General features: G+C 33.4%; 1 protein-coding gene across 1 annotated transcript; it reads right to left on the minus strand.

Annotated features, from left to right (window-relative positions):
• Positions 1–669: 669 nt before the first annotated feature.
• Positions 670–6,836, minus strand: LOC132279706 (beta-glucosidase 24-like). Its single transcript, XM_059781738.1, has 13 exons — positions 6,513–6,836; positions 6,240–6,309; positions 4,179–4,237; positions 3,909–4,005; positions 3,543–3,599; positions 3,325–3,412; positions 2,833–3,070; positions 2,579–2,685; positions 1,742–1,995; positions 1,627–1,658; positions 1,411–1,510; positions 1,153–1,264; positions 670–952 (listed from the first exon to the last, which is right to left on the minus strand). The coding sequence occupies exons 1-13, from the start codon at positions 6,834–6,836 to the stop codon at positions 670–672; spliced, it is 1,821 nt and encodes a 606-aa protein (XP_059637721.1).
• Between the last annotated feature and the right edge of the window lie 11,437 nt (positions 6,837–18,273).

An 18,273-nucleotide genomic window follows, 5' to 3' on the forward strand; every position in this document is an offset into this window, starting at 1 on the left:
TTCGGGCATTTCGCTAAATAGAATGTATTTAACTCATAATTCATTAGATACATTTTGCGCATGCCAACTAATTATGGTAAGGAAATTGCTCCCATTGTTCAATCATTTGATAACCAAAGTTATTCTTTCATATTAATAAATGAAAGGACGATAATGGGTTGCACAGCAGGAGGTAGCCCTCCCCATACTTAAACGCCCTCACAATTGATCTAGCAAAAGGACTGCTAGCTTGAGTTTAAACACATATATGACATATTATCAACCAACAGAAAGGAATGAACTCATAATTCATCAGATTCATTTTATGAATGTCAACTAATTTTCGTAAATAAATTGCTTCAAGTTGTTCAATCATTTGATATTGATAAATGAAATGACGATAATGGGCTACACAGCAGGAGGTAGCCCTCCCCAAACTTACAAACCCTTACAAATATTGATCAAGCAAAAGGAATGCTAGCTTGAGTTTAAACACACAAATATATATATATATGTATATGACACAAACATATCATCAACCAACAGAAAGGAACAAAAACCATTTTTTTTCCTTTTCTTTTTTTTTTTCCGGAAAAAAAAGTGGGGAAAACACTTTTATTTTATTGGAAAATGAGAAAGAGAGTTGTTAGATTATTGGCATTGGAGTTTTGATGTCCCTTTATTGACAGCCTAGCTCGGAAGCACTACCGTCTCTGGCAGTACTCCGTTGGTACTGTAAGGGATCGGAGACTCTTTCGCCGGAGACTCTTTCGCCGCCTCCATTGGTATTGTAGTTACCGGAGACCCTCCCTTGAGAAAATTCATGTACCACAGAGCCGAGTTTTTTGGGTGTCTGGTTAAATTATTCTTGTAATCCACGTAAATGAGGCCGAAATGGGTAAGGTAACCATCACCCCATTCGAAATTATCCATGAGAGACCAAACAAAGTATCCCATCACATTAACTTTATCCCTGTCCGTAAATGAAAAAAATTAAAATTAAAAAAATATATCCAAGTCATATATATATAATTGATGTACAAAAATATAATAACTAAACAATGTATCACAATTTTCATTATTAATTTAGTCTAAACTTTTAAATCATTAATACCGTAGTATAACATTTATCGCATCAAAATAAAGAGAACGGATTTTTTTTCAAGAACTTACTTTCTTGCTTCTTTAATCTGAAGAAGATGATCTTGGATGTATTTTTTCCTCATCTTATCATTGCAGACTTCTGAAAGATTTGTGCCTTTTACATCAGACTTGTCGCAGACCCCTATAAGAGAAACAGAAGTATTTGACTTAATTCATACCTATGTCTAGGGTAGTAATATATCTGGTATATATCATTCTGCCCAATATATATATATATATATACACACACACACACACACAATTAACCTTGCCAAATTTAAGGCTTACCATTCTCCGTAATGTAAATAAGCTTAGTATCGTACTTTTTCGCAAGTTTTTGCAAAACATGTCCAAGTCCTTCTGGACAGACATTAAGCCATGAATTAGCCTGCAACATTATCAAATTAATTAATTGTATAAGATAAATACTTGATTAAATGATGATTCATATTAAATGATGGTTAGACGTGATTTTGTAGAGGTTGACAAAACTTGAAGGCATACCTTTTCACCAATTGCTTCACCTTTCCAACGACCTACAAGCAAATATATATTCGATCATTTGAGTTCGTACGGAATTAAAATTGCATTAGAAGTTTAGAACTAATTAATTATATACCTGTAAGTAAAACATCAGACAGTGGATGGAAAACAACTGGTTTTTCATAATCAGGTGAATCTTCAACACCATTACCATGAGATTCTTGATATATTTTTTTGTCGAGTGCGTGATATGCTGTATAGTAGTTCAATCCGATGAAATCGCATGAATTTTTTAGCAACTTTTGCTCATTCTTACTGAAATGTCGAAGATCTTTCACTCTATCTCTCATGTTCTTTGGATATTCCCCTGTTGTCAATGGATTCATAAACCTGAAGAACAAAATGGAAGAAACAAAGAACATGAAATGAGAAATCGATTTTGAGATTTGGAAAAGGAGACCAATGGAATTGCCTTCCTTTTTCAAGAATTTGCAAATTTGTCATTTTGAGCGTATCTTGTTATGTGCCCATAACCTGATAGTTTAGGCGTATCTTATTATGTGTTCATAACTTGATAAAATACCCGGAAAACTCACTTCTGCAGTTCGCTGCCAGCAGGACCCTTATTATCTATTTTTGGTCCGTTTGAGTCTGTTCAAGTCATTATTCGCACAATAAAAGTTGCATTACATTTTGGGTTTCGGAATTGGGCTACTATCGAAATGGAACCGGTTCCGTAGCTTGAAACCGGTTGCATTTTCTGGTAGGTTCATTGACCGCTCTCACAAGTCGGATCTTAATTAAGGAAGCAGAGGTACGACAACTTGGGGCCACACCTTCGTTATCATACTACTTACCGTACCCAGGTGGGGAGAAATAAGGTCCGGCAAATTGATTGAAAAACAATTCCAAACGATGGTACAGTAGTCACTATTGCGAATGAAACATACACGAGTATTTATATAATACTCACCATCCTAACATGAAATCGGTTTCTCTCTCCCCAGCGTCTTCATGACCTTCAGCAGTCTTAAACCAGCATGTCACATTCACAATCCCGATCTTGCCATTTTGAACTTTCTATTGACATTCAATATCATTAGTATGTAATTTAATCACAACAGTTTAATTTCGGACCAATATCAACATTATCATTTTCTTTTTCTTTTCTTTTTTGTCGATATAGAAGATGAACACAAAATTTAATTAAGGCGCATGGAAATTGACCTGATAATTCTTCTTATACAAATCTGCTGCATTTGCATGAGCAAGAAGAAGGTTATGCGTCACGTCGTACATGTTCAATTGACTCTTCAAATGCCATGGATAATATCCACCCGGTGGGTGTGCACAATTGTGATGTCCAAAAACAGAGTAACTCCATGGCTCATTAAGCGTGATCCAATTCTGTACCCGATCACCAAATTCCCAAAAGCAAAGGTTTGCATAGTCACGAAAATCATTCCTGTTATGTTGATATAAAGATCAACATTATTTTATTTATTTGCTATATTAAAACAGCCAAAGAAAAAAAAAAAAAAAAAAAACCCTTATATTTTGAATCTGTTTCATTTTGAAATGCGACATGGTGTCCATATATAACTTCCCATCTGTTTATTATAATTTTTATCCTAAACTCCAAATGTTCACAAATACCGGCCAAAAAAATTTAATTATATAGTCGATGGATTATGGATAGAATTAAACTGAGCCACTTACACAATTCTTTCACTAAGGAAACCTCCGTACTCATCTTCTAAGGCTTGAGGAAGATCCCAGTGGAATAGAGTCACAAAAGGTGTTATACCTGTGCATATATATATATATATACACACCACAAACATATACTTTGAGATGACAAATTAAAACTATGCAAGTTGATGCAGAAGTAAAATAAAATTTTAGAAAGGAATTCAGGTTCATTCATTCATGAATACCGTTTTCTAAGAGTTCGTTTATGAGATTATTGTAGTAGTCGATTCCTTCCCTGTTGACTCCACCACTTAGCTTTCCAGCTGATAAATAATCACAATAATAATTAAAATTAGAATATATATCAATTATCAAACTATATATATATGTATATATATATATGATAGATTTGTATGAAATGCTTAATTTGGATAACTACAGATTTTTTCTTCGATACATATTTTTCATTAGCCGGAAAAGAAGCTAGACAAAAATTATTGACTGTGTCCTAACAAATGTAACAATGTTAAGCTTGGTCAAATTCATTTTCTGTCACTGAATATATATTGTCTCGGATTTTTAATCACTTGAGATGAGATCTTTATAAATACATATATAAGATTGATTCATACTTGGCAATATTCTAGACCATGAAATTGATAATCTGTAGGCATTGAGACCCAGATTCTTCATAATATGCACGTCTTCCTACAACATGGTTAGAGAAAAAAAAAAAAAAAGTGAACGTTAAATCAAACTTGTGCTATATAATTCAAATTAAATGTACGAATTAATGAAATAATCTAATATATAGTTCAGACTTAATAATGTATATATGACATTATTTTGTAGTAAATTTTCTTAACTAATTATTGATTTACCTTGTATCGATTATAGGAGTCGTTGGCCACACTTCCATTGCTACCGTCTGCAATTTTTTCTGTAATTTTATGATAAATATTGTCAAGACGTCTCATGTATAACCATAATGCTTCAACAATTAAAAAAAAAAAAAAAAAAAAGAAGGAAAAAAGCAACTATATATGCGTGTGCATACATGTATTTTTTTCACATGCAAGCTGCAAAAGTCACTCGCCAAAAAAAAAAAAAAAACTCACAGTAGTGATCCTGTCTAGTCACTAATATCAGATTTATATTGATGTAATAATAATAAATAAATAAATAAAAGCAATCATATTATTATATGTACAATAACGTGGTGTTCTCACCGATATACTAATAAATCTCCTAATGTATATATTAATAATGTCATAATATTTATTCATTTTTTTTTTTTTTAGTTAGCACCAGAAACTTCCTTATGCAGGATCCCTTTGAAATCCACCCTAAGCTACAAACATGGGGTGTAGAGTCTCGCCCCAAAGATACACCGAATAAATCGGGGGTGATAATAGAGGCTAGCAAGGTTCGAACACTAGCCAAGTGATATGCCAAGTCCTTACCAACTCATCCAAGCCCCGGGGTATTTATTCATTAACAAAGCGTAAATGATCAAATTTTTTTTTTTTTTTCTTTTCCTTCCATATTTTATTTTTCTTTTGTTTTATGTCATTTTTTCTAATCATTGTTTTTATTCTCTTTTGATATTAATTTTTTTCTATTTTTTTTTTTTATAAAAAATAAAATTATATTTTTATCGAATCGGATCGAATACCCATTTATTAACAAATTGGGTATGGATTCACTTACAAAACATTCATCGAATTATTGGATTGATCTCATTTTCATTTGAAAAAATTGTGTACAATATTTGTCTCCTTCATGATGAGTAAGATTATTCTCCTCACCATCGATATGACATAATAATAAATCAGCACTTGTCCACTTTGAATTTAAAATATAAGAAAAGGAAAATTATTATTTTTTATATATATTTTGAATTCAAATTAAACACATATCATTCTATCATTATGTCATATTGTTGGTGAAGCGAAAAATTCCACATGAATAAGCAAATATTGTTAAAAGTTTGTTAGATATATATCCTATGTGTATCAACAATATAATACTCCCATCCATAAACATGTGTCATTTGCCTGAAATAGGAAATAATAAATATTCACTATGCTATTGTATGGAAAGATGATTGAAAACTATGCATGATTGCGTTTTTAGGATCCATTGATTAAGGGTCTTTTAGTTTGCAATCTAATGAAAGAAAAATAATGTCTGTCCATTTGTTTAGATGTAAAATATTTTTTTATGTTTTGGTATTTGGTTGTCGTAAAATATTTATGAAGAAAAAAAATATTAAAATTTAATAAAAATAACTTATTCATCAATTTTCGGCAAGTTATTTTACATATTTTGTCCGATGGACTCGATCTCAATCTCAACATAAACCTTTACCAAACACAGACAAAATAAAATTAAAAAAATATTTTCTTTGAAAAAAATATATATAATTTATATCGAAACAAATGTAAAATTTTTGGTTGTTTATTTGTCATATATAAAAGTAAGAGAGAGAGATAAAAAATATATATTTCATAGAATTTATTTTTCTTATGTAATGAGAGAAGGGGATCGAGCTTCTAGGTTTCTAGAGAAATAAGTCAAGAACTAGAAGCTAGCTAGCTGGGTTAATGTGGTGTTCTCGATTTCTTGGCCATATTGGAGTTGCTTCACTAGCATATATATATATATATATATATATATATAATGTGGTTTAATTCTCTCTCACTTTTGGTTCATAGCTTCATTTGATAAAGATTCCGTGGTGTGATTTTCCCCTTCATCTCTTCAGGAGTACTACTAGCGCTATTCATGGAGGATTATCTAAGGGCAATCCCGCGCTAATCATTTTCAAAATTCAAATTTGAATGAGAAATGAAGAAGATACACCATGCTTGAGAAATGAATTCCATACTAGTTTTTGAGTGATTTGTGTGTGATTTTTAATTGGAGTTTGAGAGAGAGACCAGGGAATCGATCTGTAAAAGTGTCCCAGATACTAGGGCCTCTGCCACCTTCACTTGCTGCACCTTCAACCTGAATTTGTAAACAAACGAAACAATAAGAAGGCACAGCACAGCACAATGCACATGCATGCACGCACACACACACACACACACACACACACACACCACACACGGAAGACTTTAGTAAGTAACTAGGAAGCTTGTATATACTTAAGTTAGTACTTAATTCAAGTAGAATAATTATAAAATTAAAGGTGGCCAAAAGTGCAATACCTGATAGGCAGCTGATCCTGCTCCAAAAATAAAATCTTCCGGAAAATCGCTACGTTTTACTTCTTTCTTCTCTACAGATGCAGTAACAAAGTTAGTGGGAGTTGCGGAACACATAGTGAGGACAGGACGGGAACTGGTGAGGGAATATCCCATGACCGAAGGACAAGTAGTTGAACTCCTCTTCCCTAGAGTAGACGGGACAAGGCGGCTGATGGTGGTGGTGGTGGTGGTGGAGGTGGATGATCTCGTGACGGAAGAAGGGCTATTGAAATTAGTAGTCGGGAGAGTGCAGAAGGCACGAGTGGAAAGGAAGAGGGTTGCCATGATCACTAAACAGCTTAATTGATATATAGATTTGTTTCAAATTTGATACACCAAATGCTTCACCCTTATGTTGGTTTATATAGTGCATGCATGGGGGACAATCACGTAGTACGACCTAGAAAGACTCGACCCATTTTTCCTCTCTAACAATAATTATTATACACGTTTCTTCCATTTGTCCACCCCGGCCCACTTATAATATTCATCACCACACAATGCGAATGCAAGACAGTGTGAAGCACACATCCTTCACTTAAGGGTGGTGCATGTGCATGGGGCTATTGGGTTCGCATTTGACATACTACATGCAAATACAGTCCAAACATTGGATTAGAAGTATCTTAAAATTTAAATAATTTTTTTTGTTTTATTGAACATATTTGGTACATAGTTCAAATACGTTTTGAATACTATCAGACACAATATGGTAATTTTGTAATTATTATTATATTTTTAAAAATGGGATTCAATGTCATTTAAAATATATTATAAGTTAATTGAAAAACTATTATAAAATTTAAGAAAAGAAAAATAAAAAATATTTAACTCTAAATTCTAAATTAATAATTTCATCAAGTTAATTCCATCCTATAAAAACTTCCCGTATTTTACCTCTCGTCTCTTTAGTGATGTTATAGCAAGCTATTTTTTTTTGCTGATAAGTATATAAATTCGATCTTTTTTTAAATCATAAAAATTATCATAAGGGTATATCATTATAAATAATGATTAATGACTGAAGTTAAAAATAATTAGTTCTAAATTTTTGTGTAAATCTTGAATTTATATATATATATATGTATATATAACAACCAATGGAGTCTTGGAGATGCTCTTATAGAATGGAGAAAATTTAGGTGGGTAAGTTCAAGATATTATTATGCATGAAAGTAAAAATAAAAAAAATAAAAAAAATAATAATAATAGTAAATAAATAAAAATAAAAATTGAACTGTCCCGGTTCCGAAACACAACACTTTTTTTAGGACGGAGGTAGTACTATATAACTTTATAAGTAAATAACTTCACCGCTCCGCCCTTGGTTTTTTAGATCCACCATAGTGGCGAAAGAAGGTGAAAGATGGAAAAATAAAAGTGACGCGTGGATTCTGATTTCTGAGAGATCAGAAAACCCAACCACGATGTGCCGTAAAATAGGGAATTAGTAATCCAACCACGATGAATACAATACAACAGTACAATAAAGTGACGTGCATGCGTGGTTCAATTAGAAAAATGTGAAAAACCCAAGCACGATGAATACAACAGTATATATAATAATCAAACAATGTCAATAATTGAGATTGACATGTTAGGTGTTGATTTGATCCTAACATTGCGGATTCAGATCTCTACACCTCATGTGGCGATAGAATCTTGTGTTATTCCACCAGAATGACACCGTTTCAAACTCATATAACAGTCATAAAATTCCTTTAATTCTCACCTGGTAAGAAGGAAGAAAATTGAATTAAAAAAAAAAAAAGATAGGGATGAGATATTCTTGCGAAAGAAATTATATTATTTCATCTTTTTATTTGATTAAACGGGAGATAAAAGAAGAAAATGAGATAATATCTTATTTTGTTTGTTAAAAAGAGAAGAGGATAGAGTGTTAATTATAAAAAAAGTTTTTAAATAATAAAATTTTTATAACAGTCATGTGTTTTTTCTTTTTCTCGGAATGAAAATTTATGAAGGAATAATAATAATTCATCCATAATTTTTTCTCTTCTCTCCTTACCTCTTTTTTACCAAAGGAATGAATTTTTTTAATATTTTTTATTCCAATCCTCCATCCTACCAAACGAAGTATTAAACCCTCTTTGCCCCACTGTAAAACCTTGATTCCTCTTTTATTTTAAAAGATGATAAAGTACTGCATTCATAACCTTCATTTAAGTCAGTCAATATTAATACATAATTTCTTTGTTGAAATTGATTAACAAAAATACGAATAATTATACACGTGAATGTTTTAAAAGATTCTCAAGTTGTGACAATTTGCAAATAATTTATACTTTATTGTCTGGTTTATGACAAAGGTTGTTGATGCCTTTGTTTAAGTTGCAACTTCCAGGTTGTTTCTTTCTAAATCAATGTACATCAACCTTGCATTGACTTTATGGGTGGAACATGTACTCCTAGTAATATACATATAGGTTTTCAATGCACATCATAAATGTAATTCAAGATTTCATATTTTGAACGTAGTTGAAAATGACGAATAATAATGTGACTACTTAATTCTTAGGGTAAAATACCGTAACACTTTCTGAGATTTGTTAAAAAATAGTCAGATATAATTTACCTTGTTTTGGGACAATGACACCCCCTTATGAAATTTGCAAGCCAAACAGAGCCTTAAAACATGTGAAAAGTCAACATTACCCTTCACTATTTTATTAATTTTAATTATACAATATCAAAATAATTAAATGACCAAATTACCCTCAGCACCCAATCAACCATATTCTAGCCGGCCACAACCACCACACCAAACTCCAAAACCACCAACACATAATCACCCCACCACCACCACCACCATCCCCACCCCCAAACCACTGCCACCATCCCCACCCCAATAACCACCCCAGCATATTCTAGCATGATCTAGCACCAATACCACCACCATCCCCATCTCCACCCTCATAACCACCACCATTAACTCATTACCCATAATAAAACCAACACCACAACCCTCACTTATTCACTACCCGCCATGTAAGAAAGAAAGATTCTTTGGAAGTGGATGATGCAAACAATCGCCATCTCGCTACTCCAACTTCTGATCTTGAGGCAAAAGTCTCCTCGGCTTCTTCTGTCCCACTCTTTACTGCTACAGCCTATTCGACCTAGGCTACAACTATAGAAAGGGAATTCGACTAATAGGGTCACAGTTGCCGCACTTACCTCATTGGCAACTATGGGCTCCAAGGATTCCAGTGACCCCATCAATTCCGGCAGCGATCTACCATGCATGTGTTTGTGGAGGTAGGGATCGATTACGCTGGAAATTTGTGGCGGCAAAGTCGGAGGATTAGGCTTGGGCCCAAAGATTGATGGAATTGAAGGCAACTATGGGGTTCTATGGGTCGACAGAATCAAAGGCGGGCCGCGGATCTGGAGTCGGCGTCCTCAGATTCGAATAATGAAGGCTTCATGGGTTGATAGAATCGAAGGATGAAGGTCGCGGATCCATTCACCATCGCCACCTGTATAAACATATGTGTATGTGTGTGTGTGTGTGTGTGTGTGTGTGTGTGTGTGTATATATATGTATATACATATACATATATCTGTGTGTGTATATGTGTGTGTGTGTGTGTGTGTGTATTGGTGTTGGGGCGAAGGAAGAGAGAACAGAGGAGAAAAGGTGAGAATGATGATGAGGCGGCGGTGGCTGAGGGTTTCTTTACACAGGCGGGTTAGGGTTTGAGATGGGTTAGGGTTTAATCCAAGGGTGTTTAAGTCAATTAAAATGTCAATTTTATGTCAAAGGGTAACAAGGTCAATTCACCATCTTCAGGGTCTTTTTGTCCATTTTTCAAACTTGAAGGGGTGTTATTGTCCAAAAATAGGCCAACTTTCACATGCATGGCCTTTCCCCAAACTTTAGGGAGTGTTTATGTACTTTACCCTAATTCTTAATTAAAAGACTACATATACAACTATAAATAAATAAAAATTCAAAAACTTATTAGCGGCTTCTTCTCCATGCCTTGCAAAAGAGATCGAAACCCCACGATTATGTTTTTTTTTTGTGTGTGGGCTTCTTGTTGCCCTATGGTTGCTCTCATGGGCCATATTGTACATACACTATATTAATACAATTGCTTAACCATTCAAAAAAAAATAAAATTTGGAAGAATAAAGTGGATATGAAGTTTGTTATGGCATTTTCACTGTAGAATACTCTTTGTCTAACCATATGTCCTTCTGGTAAAAGTTTAAACTTCTTTGTGTCACAATACTGTATATGGTTCTTTCATAAATAAGGGGAAAAAAAATAATAATATCAATTTTGCAAGGAATATTTGGACTGTAATCTCAACAGTGGTTTAACTCGTGAGACTACATGTGCTGTAAAATAGGGAATTAGTAATCTGAGTAATTTTTATATTAAATAAGGAAATAAATAATAATTCACATAATTCATTGACAAGAATACTTATAGATACCTCGATAGCCCAGTGGTTAGTGCCTCCAGTGGATTTTGGGAGTGTCAGGCTTCTATTCTTTGCGCCTACTAATCTAACTTCTAACATTTCTTGTCATGTAAATTAAAAATTAAAAAAAAATATTAATGACAAGAATATTTGTACACTGAATGAATGCATAATGTAAGCATATAATTATTAATGGAAGATGTTATTCTTGCTCCATAAAAGTCTCCCACTCTTAATTGGAATGACCAAAGTAACGAAAAATTATTGAATACCCCGGGGGTACATACCCCCGGGCATACCAACCCTTGGATGTGGTGGGGCCCACCACCACATCCATAATCCAATGGCCATCACTACCCCGGGGTACCATACCCCCGGGGTATTCAATAATCTCTCCACAGTAAGGTGAACTATGCAAATTTCTTTTTCTTTCACCTTTTTATCTTTTTGCTCTTTCTCTCACCTGATTCTTCTTATCAACACATTCGACCATCTTATCTATACAGCATTATTATTAGTTTCGCTTTTTCAATACACAAAATAACCATAATCATTTTATTGGGTGGTAAATGGGCGGGTTAGATTGGATTTGGGTATAATTTAATATGGTCGGGTTAAATATGAGTTGTAATTCATATTCAACCCCTTTTGTAACAGGTTAAATATGAATTGGGTCCAAATGGGCGGAGTCAACCCGTTTTAGGTAAAAAAAATATTATTATTTTGGATAATCTCATTATTATACTTCTTGATTTTATATGAATAAAAGCTTGTAAAAATATGTATGAATAATTGTAAATCTTCCAATTTATTTTGCAAAGTTTTTTAAATTAATATTATTTTATTTTATGATTAGACATGCATGAAGGTAAATGTTTTTTTTTTTTTTGTTTTTTTTTATTTTTTTGGGTGTAGTAGATAAACCAAAAAAGAATATTTTTTTTTTGGTAAGTAACCAAAAAAGAATATTGATGCAACTCTAACACGCCTTCTCATAGAATCCCTTAGATAGGAAAGCAGAGTACATATAATACACGATACAATGTGTTGTGGATATAACAGAGTAATACTATAGTACTCCAAAGATATTTAGAGAGAAAGAGAATGATGCGAGAGAATCTTAAAGAGATTTTAGAGAGAGATAGAATTTGGGATTGTGTGAGAGAATTTTAGAGAGGTAAAAGTGGTGAATTTGAGTCAAATAGAGGATGTGAAACTGAATTTCTTATATAATGGATGAAACATGGGTCAAAATGGGTGATCCATATTCAACCCGTTTAATCCTCTATAAAAATGGGTTGAATATGGGTCACCCATTTTGATCCATATTTTAAAATGGTTCACTTGTATTCATTTTAAAACGGGCAAATATGAACGGGGTGATGGGTCTAACCCATTTTGCCACCCCTACATGTTATGTTCTTGCAATGTAAATGAAGTTAATGAACTATCTCACGGAACATCCAGAGAACAATATTGGAGTAGAATGATTAACCGAATAATAAAAAAGAAATGGAGTGAGATCATTTGGGGAAAACATTCCCCATTGAGACGATGGAGTAAGATCATTTGGGAAATAATTAAAAGGGTAAAGGGCAATAAACCCCCCTGAACTTTCAACAAAAAACGGAAAACCCCCCTAAACTAAGTAATGCCCCCTAAACAATCTAAAAAGTGAATTTTAAGAACAAAAGCAAAAGTTATTATCACCAGAGGTAACCGGAGATACAAAATTACTAACGTATCCTTTTGTAGAACGACAACGTTTTATTGCTTTACTAACTGGTGTTGATGATTTGTCAAATACAATCTCAAAACCCAATAGCAGTGTGACACATCGTCCTCTTACCACAATCACCTTCTACCCACTTCCTATTTTTGCGCCAAACACCCCCTTAAGTACAAAACACTCTCCCTCTCTCTCTACGCTCTCTTTCAGTATCCTCTCATTGGCAGCCGATCGCAACGACTTGGTCGACCAGCTCACAACCTCACCGGTGGCCGACTCCTTATATTATGACTGGGGGCTAATCAACCAAATTAATCATGAAATCAACCTCAATTAAATCATTGACAGACTGAAGCTCTAGATATTGGCCAATTAGCAACAAACCCCCCTGAACTTCAAAATTTTCAAAAAAACCCCCCTGAATTATAATTTTTGTTGCAGATAGCTCCATCTGGCGACCGGCCGGTTGAATTTCGCCATTAAAACCATCACGTGCGGTCACATGATCACACAATATATACTTAATGGCCATAATGCCCTTATGAGTTTAAAAGACTGTATTACCCCTTATTATGAACATTACACCCAAACACAGCCTTATCATTACAAACACTGTTTATCTTCTTCATCAAACCCAACCGCAAGATTTTGCCGCTTTAACTACGGCAGCGTAAGCAACAGCTCTCTCCCTCCCTCCTATGTGTGTGTCTATATATATGTGTGTGTGTGTGTGCGTGCTTGTCTGGAGAATTGAAGATATCCAGAGGAAACATTTGCGGGAGAAATAGTTGAATATGAAACACGGGAATTGAAATCCAAACAAAATCCTCACCATTCCTCTCCATCGATACTCTCACACTCCTCATCGGAATCATAACTCAGCCGGCAACACACCTCCCTTTCACTCATCACCGAATTAATGGTTCAAATCAGACCCAATTGCTTGTTTCGGCGAACCAAATCGCCTTCGTTATTCGTCATCATCATCGCTATGTCCAGTGCTTGTGGATTTTGAACCACCTGCTGAGACACAACCTGACTGGATTGCATAGGGTTCAACCCTAATTTTAGAGTTTTCTGCGATGAAAAGAATTCCCAAATTGATTCGATTCTCTGTGATTCTCAACTATTAACAGGTTAAATTGCCCCCTTTGTAAACTCAACTAATTATGGTAAGAGGTTTGCTTTTGTAAACTCAACTAATTAAGGTAAGACTCAACTAATTAGGTAAGAGGTTTCCCGACTTTGCAACAAGAGAAATCGCTATGGTTTCATGGGTAGGGTTTTAATGGTTGCGAGAGGGATTTGCAGAGCTTGATGACGTGTCAAACTTTAAGTGGTTTTCAGATTACAAAGGGCCACATCATTTAGTCAACCTTATCTCTTGAGGGTGCGTTGTAGAATTTTTATTGCCCTTAAAATTCACTTTACAAGTAAGCAACTTCAAGTGACAATATTTGAAACTGTGCCATTTAATACGAAGGGCGAAATTGTCTTTTGCCTTTTCCGGTGACCTGATGGGGTGAATTGCAACAAAATAATAGTTTAGGAGAGTTTTTTTGTAATTCAGGGGAGTTTCTTGCAAAACCCCAATAGTTCAGAGAAGTTTTTGGCGTTTAACTCTTAAAATTATTAATTTTTGTGCTTATTCCATCATCTTTTGGAAAGAGAAATGGTTTATGAATCATTAGATCTGTTGAACGTACTATATACTCCGGGAAAATTATGCGAATTATCCTTAGGTGGTAAGTATGTTTATTATGATTGTTGCAGTCAATAGGTTCAGTAGCGCGCAGAATATAACAATTGGCCCAGACTTCTTTCCTTCACCACCGTAATACAGAGCATGGACCTAACTAGCTAGAGGATTACATATGTACGTATGAATATTTATGTTCTTTTTCTCGCCATGTCACATTGTTTGTATTGGGCACAACGACAGTAGACAGACAAGAATATATAGCATATTTGGATGCAGAAGCATCATATGTTAACAAAAAATTTCATGTGAAAAAATAAAATAAAAAGGAGCGTAAGAGTATCGTGGAGAAAAAAGAGAGGGGAAATGTGAAGAAGACAGACAATTTTGGTGATTTCTTCCTCAATTGAGAAGAAAATCAATAATTGTTTTATTTTTATACATGTAGATATATTACAATATGAAAAAAAATTCACAAGACTTGATTTACACGAATTCAACAAGAAAGGAAATAATTCAACAAAAAGTATCATCCGTTAACAAAAATTTTCATGCAAAAAAAAAAAAAAAAAAAAAAAGGAGCATAAACAGGGGCAAAGTTAGGAATTTGGTTCAGGGTCATATTAACAGTGACAAAATAATTTTTTCCTAGACAAGTCAAAAATATAATAGTATAACAACAGTATAGTAGAATAAGTGAATAAAAAATGAATAAGAAAAATAAAATAAATTTATTACACATAAATTATGCATAAGTGCAAAAAAAAAAAAAAAAAAGGAAATTTTTAAGAAGAAAATGAAATAAAAAGAAAAAAAAATATGAGAGAATTTTGAAGGAGCAAAATATATTTTAATTGTAGAAAGAGAATGCAAAAGTTTTTGAAAATAACAAAAAGAAATTTGAAGAGTAAGAAAATAATAATAATAAATAAATAAAGAATTAAAGACGTTTTTAGAAATAGATAATTTTATGGGGGATAATTTATAAATTTTATGAAGGTATTTTATAAATATTTACTAATTATATGTATAAAATAAAATAAAATTTAGTGAATTCAGGAACAGAAAGACTATTTTATTAATATTAAGAGGGACATTTTATTAATTTCTACAAATTTATGTAAAAAAAAAAAAAAATCTAGTGGATAAGCAGGCAGGGGGCAGCTGCCTCCCTAGCACATGCTGGCTCCACCCTTGAGCATAAGAGTATCGTGGAGAAAAGGAGGGGGGAAAGGAGAGATGTGAGCGCATGGTTCCTGATGAAGAAATGTTTCGTATTATTTTTGTCATTTCAATTATTTAAATGTAAGAGTGGTGCGCTAGAGTATGAGAGTATATCATCTCCCGTCATTATTGAGTAATAAAAAGCAAGCCCAATACACTAAAAACTAAGCTAACTTTTAATAATTGTGATATAACCATTTTTTTTTTGGCTGAACTTGTGATATAATTGACATAGTTAAAATATATAACTTTTTCATATAATTAATAAAAATAATTATAAATAAATGTTTATTATTTTTAATTTTCTTATATTAAAAAAATCTATCAAAAAAATATTTAGTAAATTAAAGTGATAATTTTAAAAGTGAAATAAATACATATAAGTAAACATATGGACACTCTCTTGGCGCTCTTTGCCTCGCACTATCAAAATTCTAGACTTTGACGTTTCCGCTCTCGTTCCTATTTTCACTTTATGTAAATTAGGACATGCGTCGTTTAAGATAAAAATCAATTATAATATTTATCATTTTCGGTATATATTTCAATTCATGATCCTAATCATTTTTCACATGCCTGTATGTATATATATATATACATCCAGCTCCTGAACCATTAGAGTTAAACTAGTGCGAACTCTAAATTATTAATATACTCTCTTTTTTCTGGGTAAGTTATTAAATATACTTTTCTCTCTCTCTCTCTCTCTATATATATATATATATATATATATATCTATCCTCAATAATTGACAGTTCTCTCTCATTACCAACCCTTCACCCACCTTTATGTCCGAAATCAGTATCCTTTGTTGTCATGTGATTATCTATTTGTTTCCAAACCATCCTCATTCCTCACATTTCAAACATTATTCTTGCATATGTTAGTACCTTAATATTATCTTTTTTAACCTTTTAAGCTCTAATTTGTTTTATTTCCGATTTTAAGGTGTTTAAAGCTAAACAGTGCTTAATCCAGTGCTTTAAAACTTCTACATGCCGAAAGAAGTCTTGGCGAAGAGGAGCAGACAAAAGAGGCTCAAAGTACACAATTTAGTGCACTCGATCGATCGATTACTTAGCTCGATCGATCGAGTTCGGGTACGAGACCTTTGCAACTTCATACCTTGATCCCTTTTTGAAGACCAATTGGAGGTGCACTCAAATGACGAGCCTTGTGGACGTGTTCTGCCCATCTCCTGGTCACAAGCCAAGGTATAAATAGAATATTAGAGCGGGCAAGATTGGGAGGCCTCTCTCTCTCTCTCATATATATATATATATATATATATATATATATGTGGTTCTCTCTTTGAAGATTGGATATGATGCTATTTGGTTGTGCTTAGAGATGGAGATTCATCCTTCACTAAATATCTACCCTACCACTATAGCTAGCTAGACTTCAAGCAAATTGTAGTTTTGTTATCAATTTTGGGGATTTTTTTAGTGTAATGATTGTATAATTTTGTGAATTGAATTGGTTGTACCAAGATTGATTAAGCTTTAATTATACAATTGATCTTCTTTTAGTCTTTGTCTTGTCTTAGATATTGATTATTGTATGTTGATCTCAACATTTTCACTTTTTGTAACTGTGATGATGATAGTTATACAATGATGCTTATGTATATGATTGTAATCAACCTGATATTCCATGCCTAGTGAAGATGAATTGTGCTACAAACTTATATTAGTAGGTAGGTAAACAATGCATGTCTAGCTAAGATGGATTATACTTGTTAATGTCAATTGGAGTTATTGCTTGAACTTAACAATAGGTCAGTGGTCTAGCGGTACCAGGCTCCTACTTTCCAAAGGCAAGTCAAGGGTTTGAGTTTCGGTAGAGGCATGTGTGTGTGAACACCAATTAAGGAAAAAAAAAAAAAAAAAAAGGTTATTGCTTGAACTTAATTGTGTGCGTGTAGCCATAATTCATAAATACACTTCTGAATTCCCCAAGATTGTTGGCAATGCTACGGTTACAAGGTTAAGATGGTTTTCCTGCCCTAAGTCTCTCCTCATTATATTCTCTTTCTCATTACTATCTCATTTTACTTGCATTCTTACTTAGTTTATTTTAGTTATTAATTAGGAACAATTCTACCCTTATCTTATATCAATTGTTTATTGAGTTTGAATTTAATCAAGCCATAGTTCTTGTGAACGATACCTTAGTTATACGACCCATTCTATTGCGGAAGTAATGGTTTTATAAATATTAAAATTGAGCTAAACCACAAATTATAAACCACTCACATTAGCCGCCTTCCACTATCACCGCACCACTGTCACTGCCACTGCCTTCCATCATCATCACCTACAACATTCACGCCTTTCACCATTGCTTCCACCTCCTCCACCACCACTGCTATTGTCTTCCATCAACACCAATGTCGCATTCTGCCACCATCGCTACCACAACCGCCTTCCAACACCACCATCTACACCACTACCATTTTTTGCCTCCACCATCATTGTCACCGCCATCTACCACAGCTGTCATTTCTTTTTAAAAAATTATAGAATAATTTTATTTTGTTAACTTAGTATATTTGTCACAAAGGAGTATTTGGATAATTCAATTTGAAATTCATTCCATTTTAAATTTTAAATT

This window comes from Cornus florida, unplaced genomic scaffold, assembly GCF_030987335.1.
Source record: "Cornus florida cultivar Cherokee Brave unplaced genomic scaffold, ASM3098733v1 CherokeeBrave_3.0.0_Hap2_Chr01, whole genome shotgun sequence".
NCBI lineage: Eukaryota > Viridiplantae > Streptophyta > Magnoliopsida > Cornales > Cornaceae > Cornus > Cornus florida.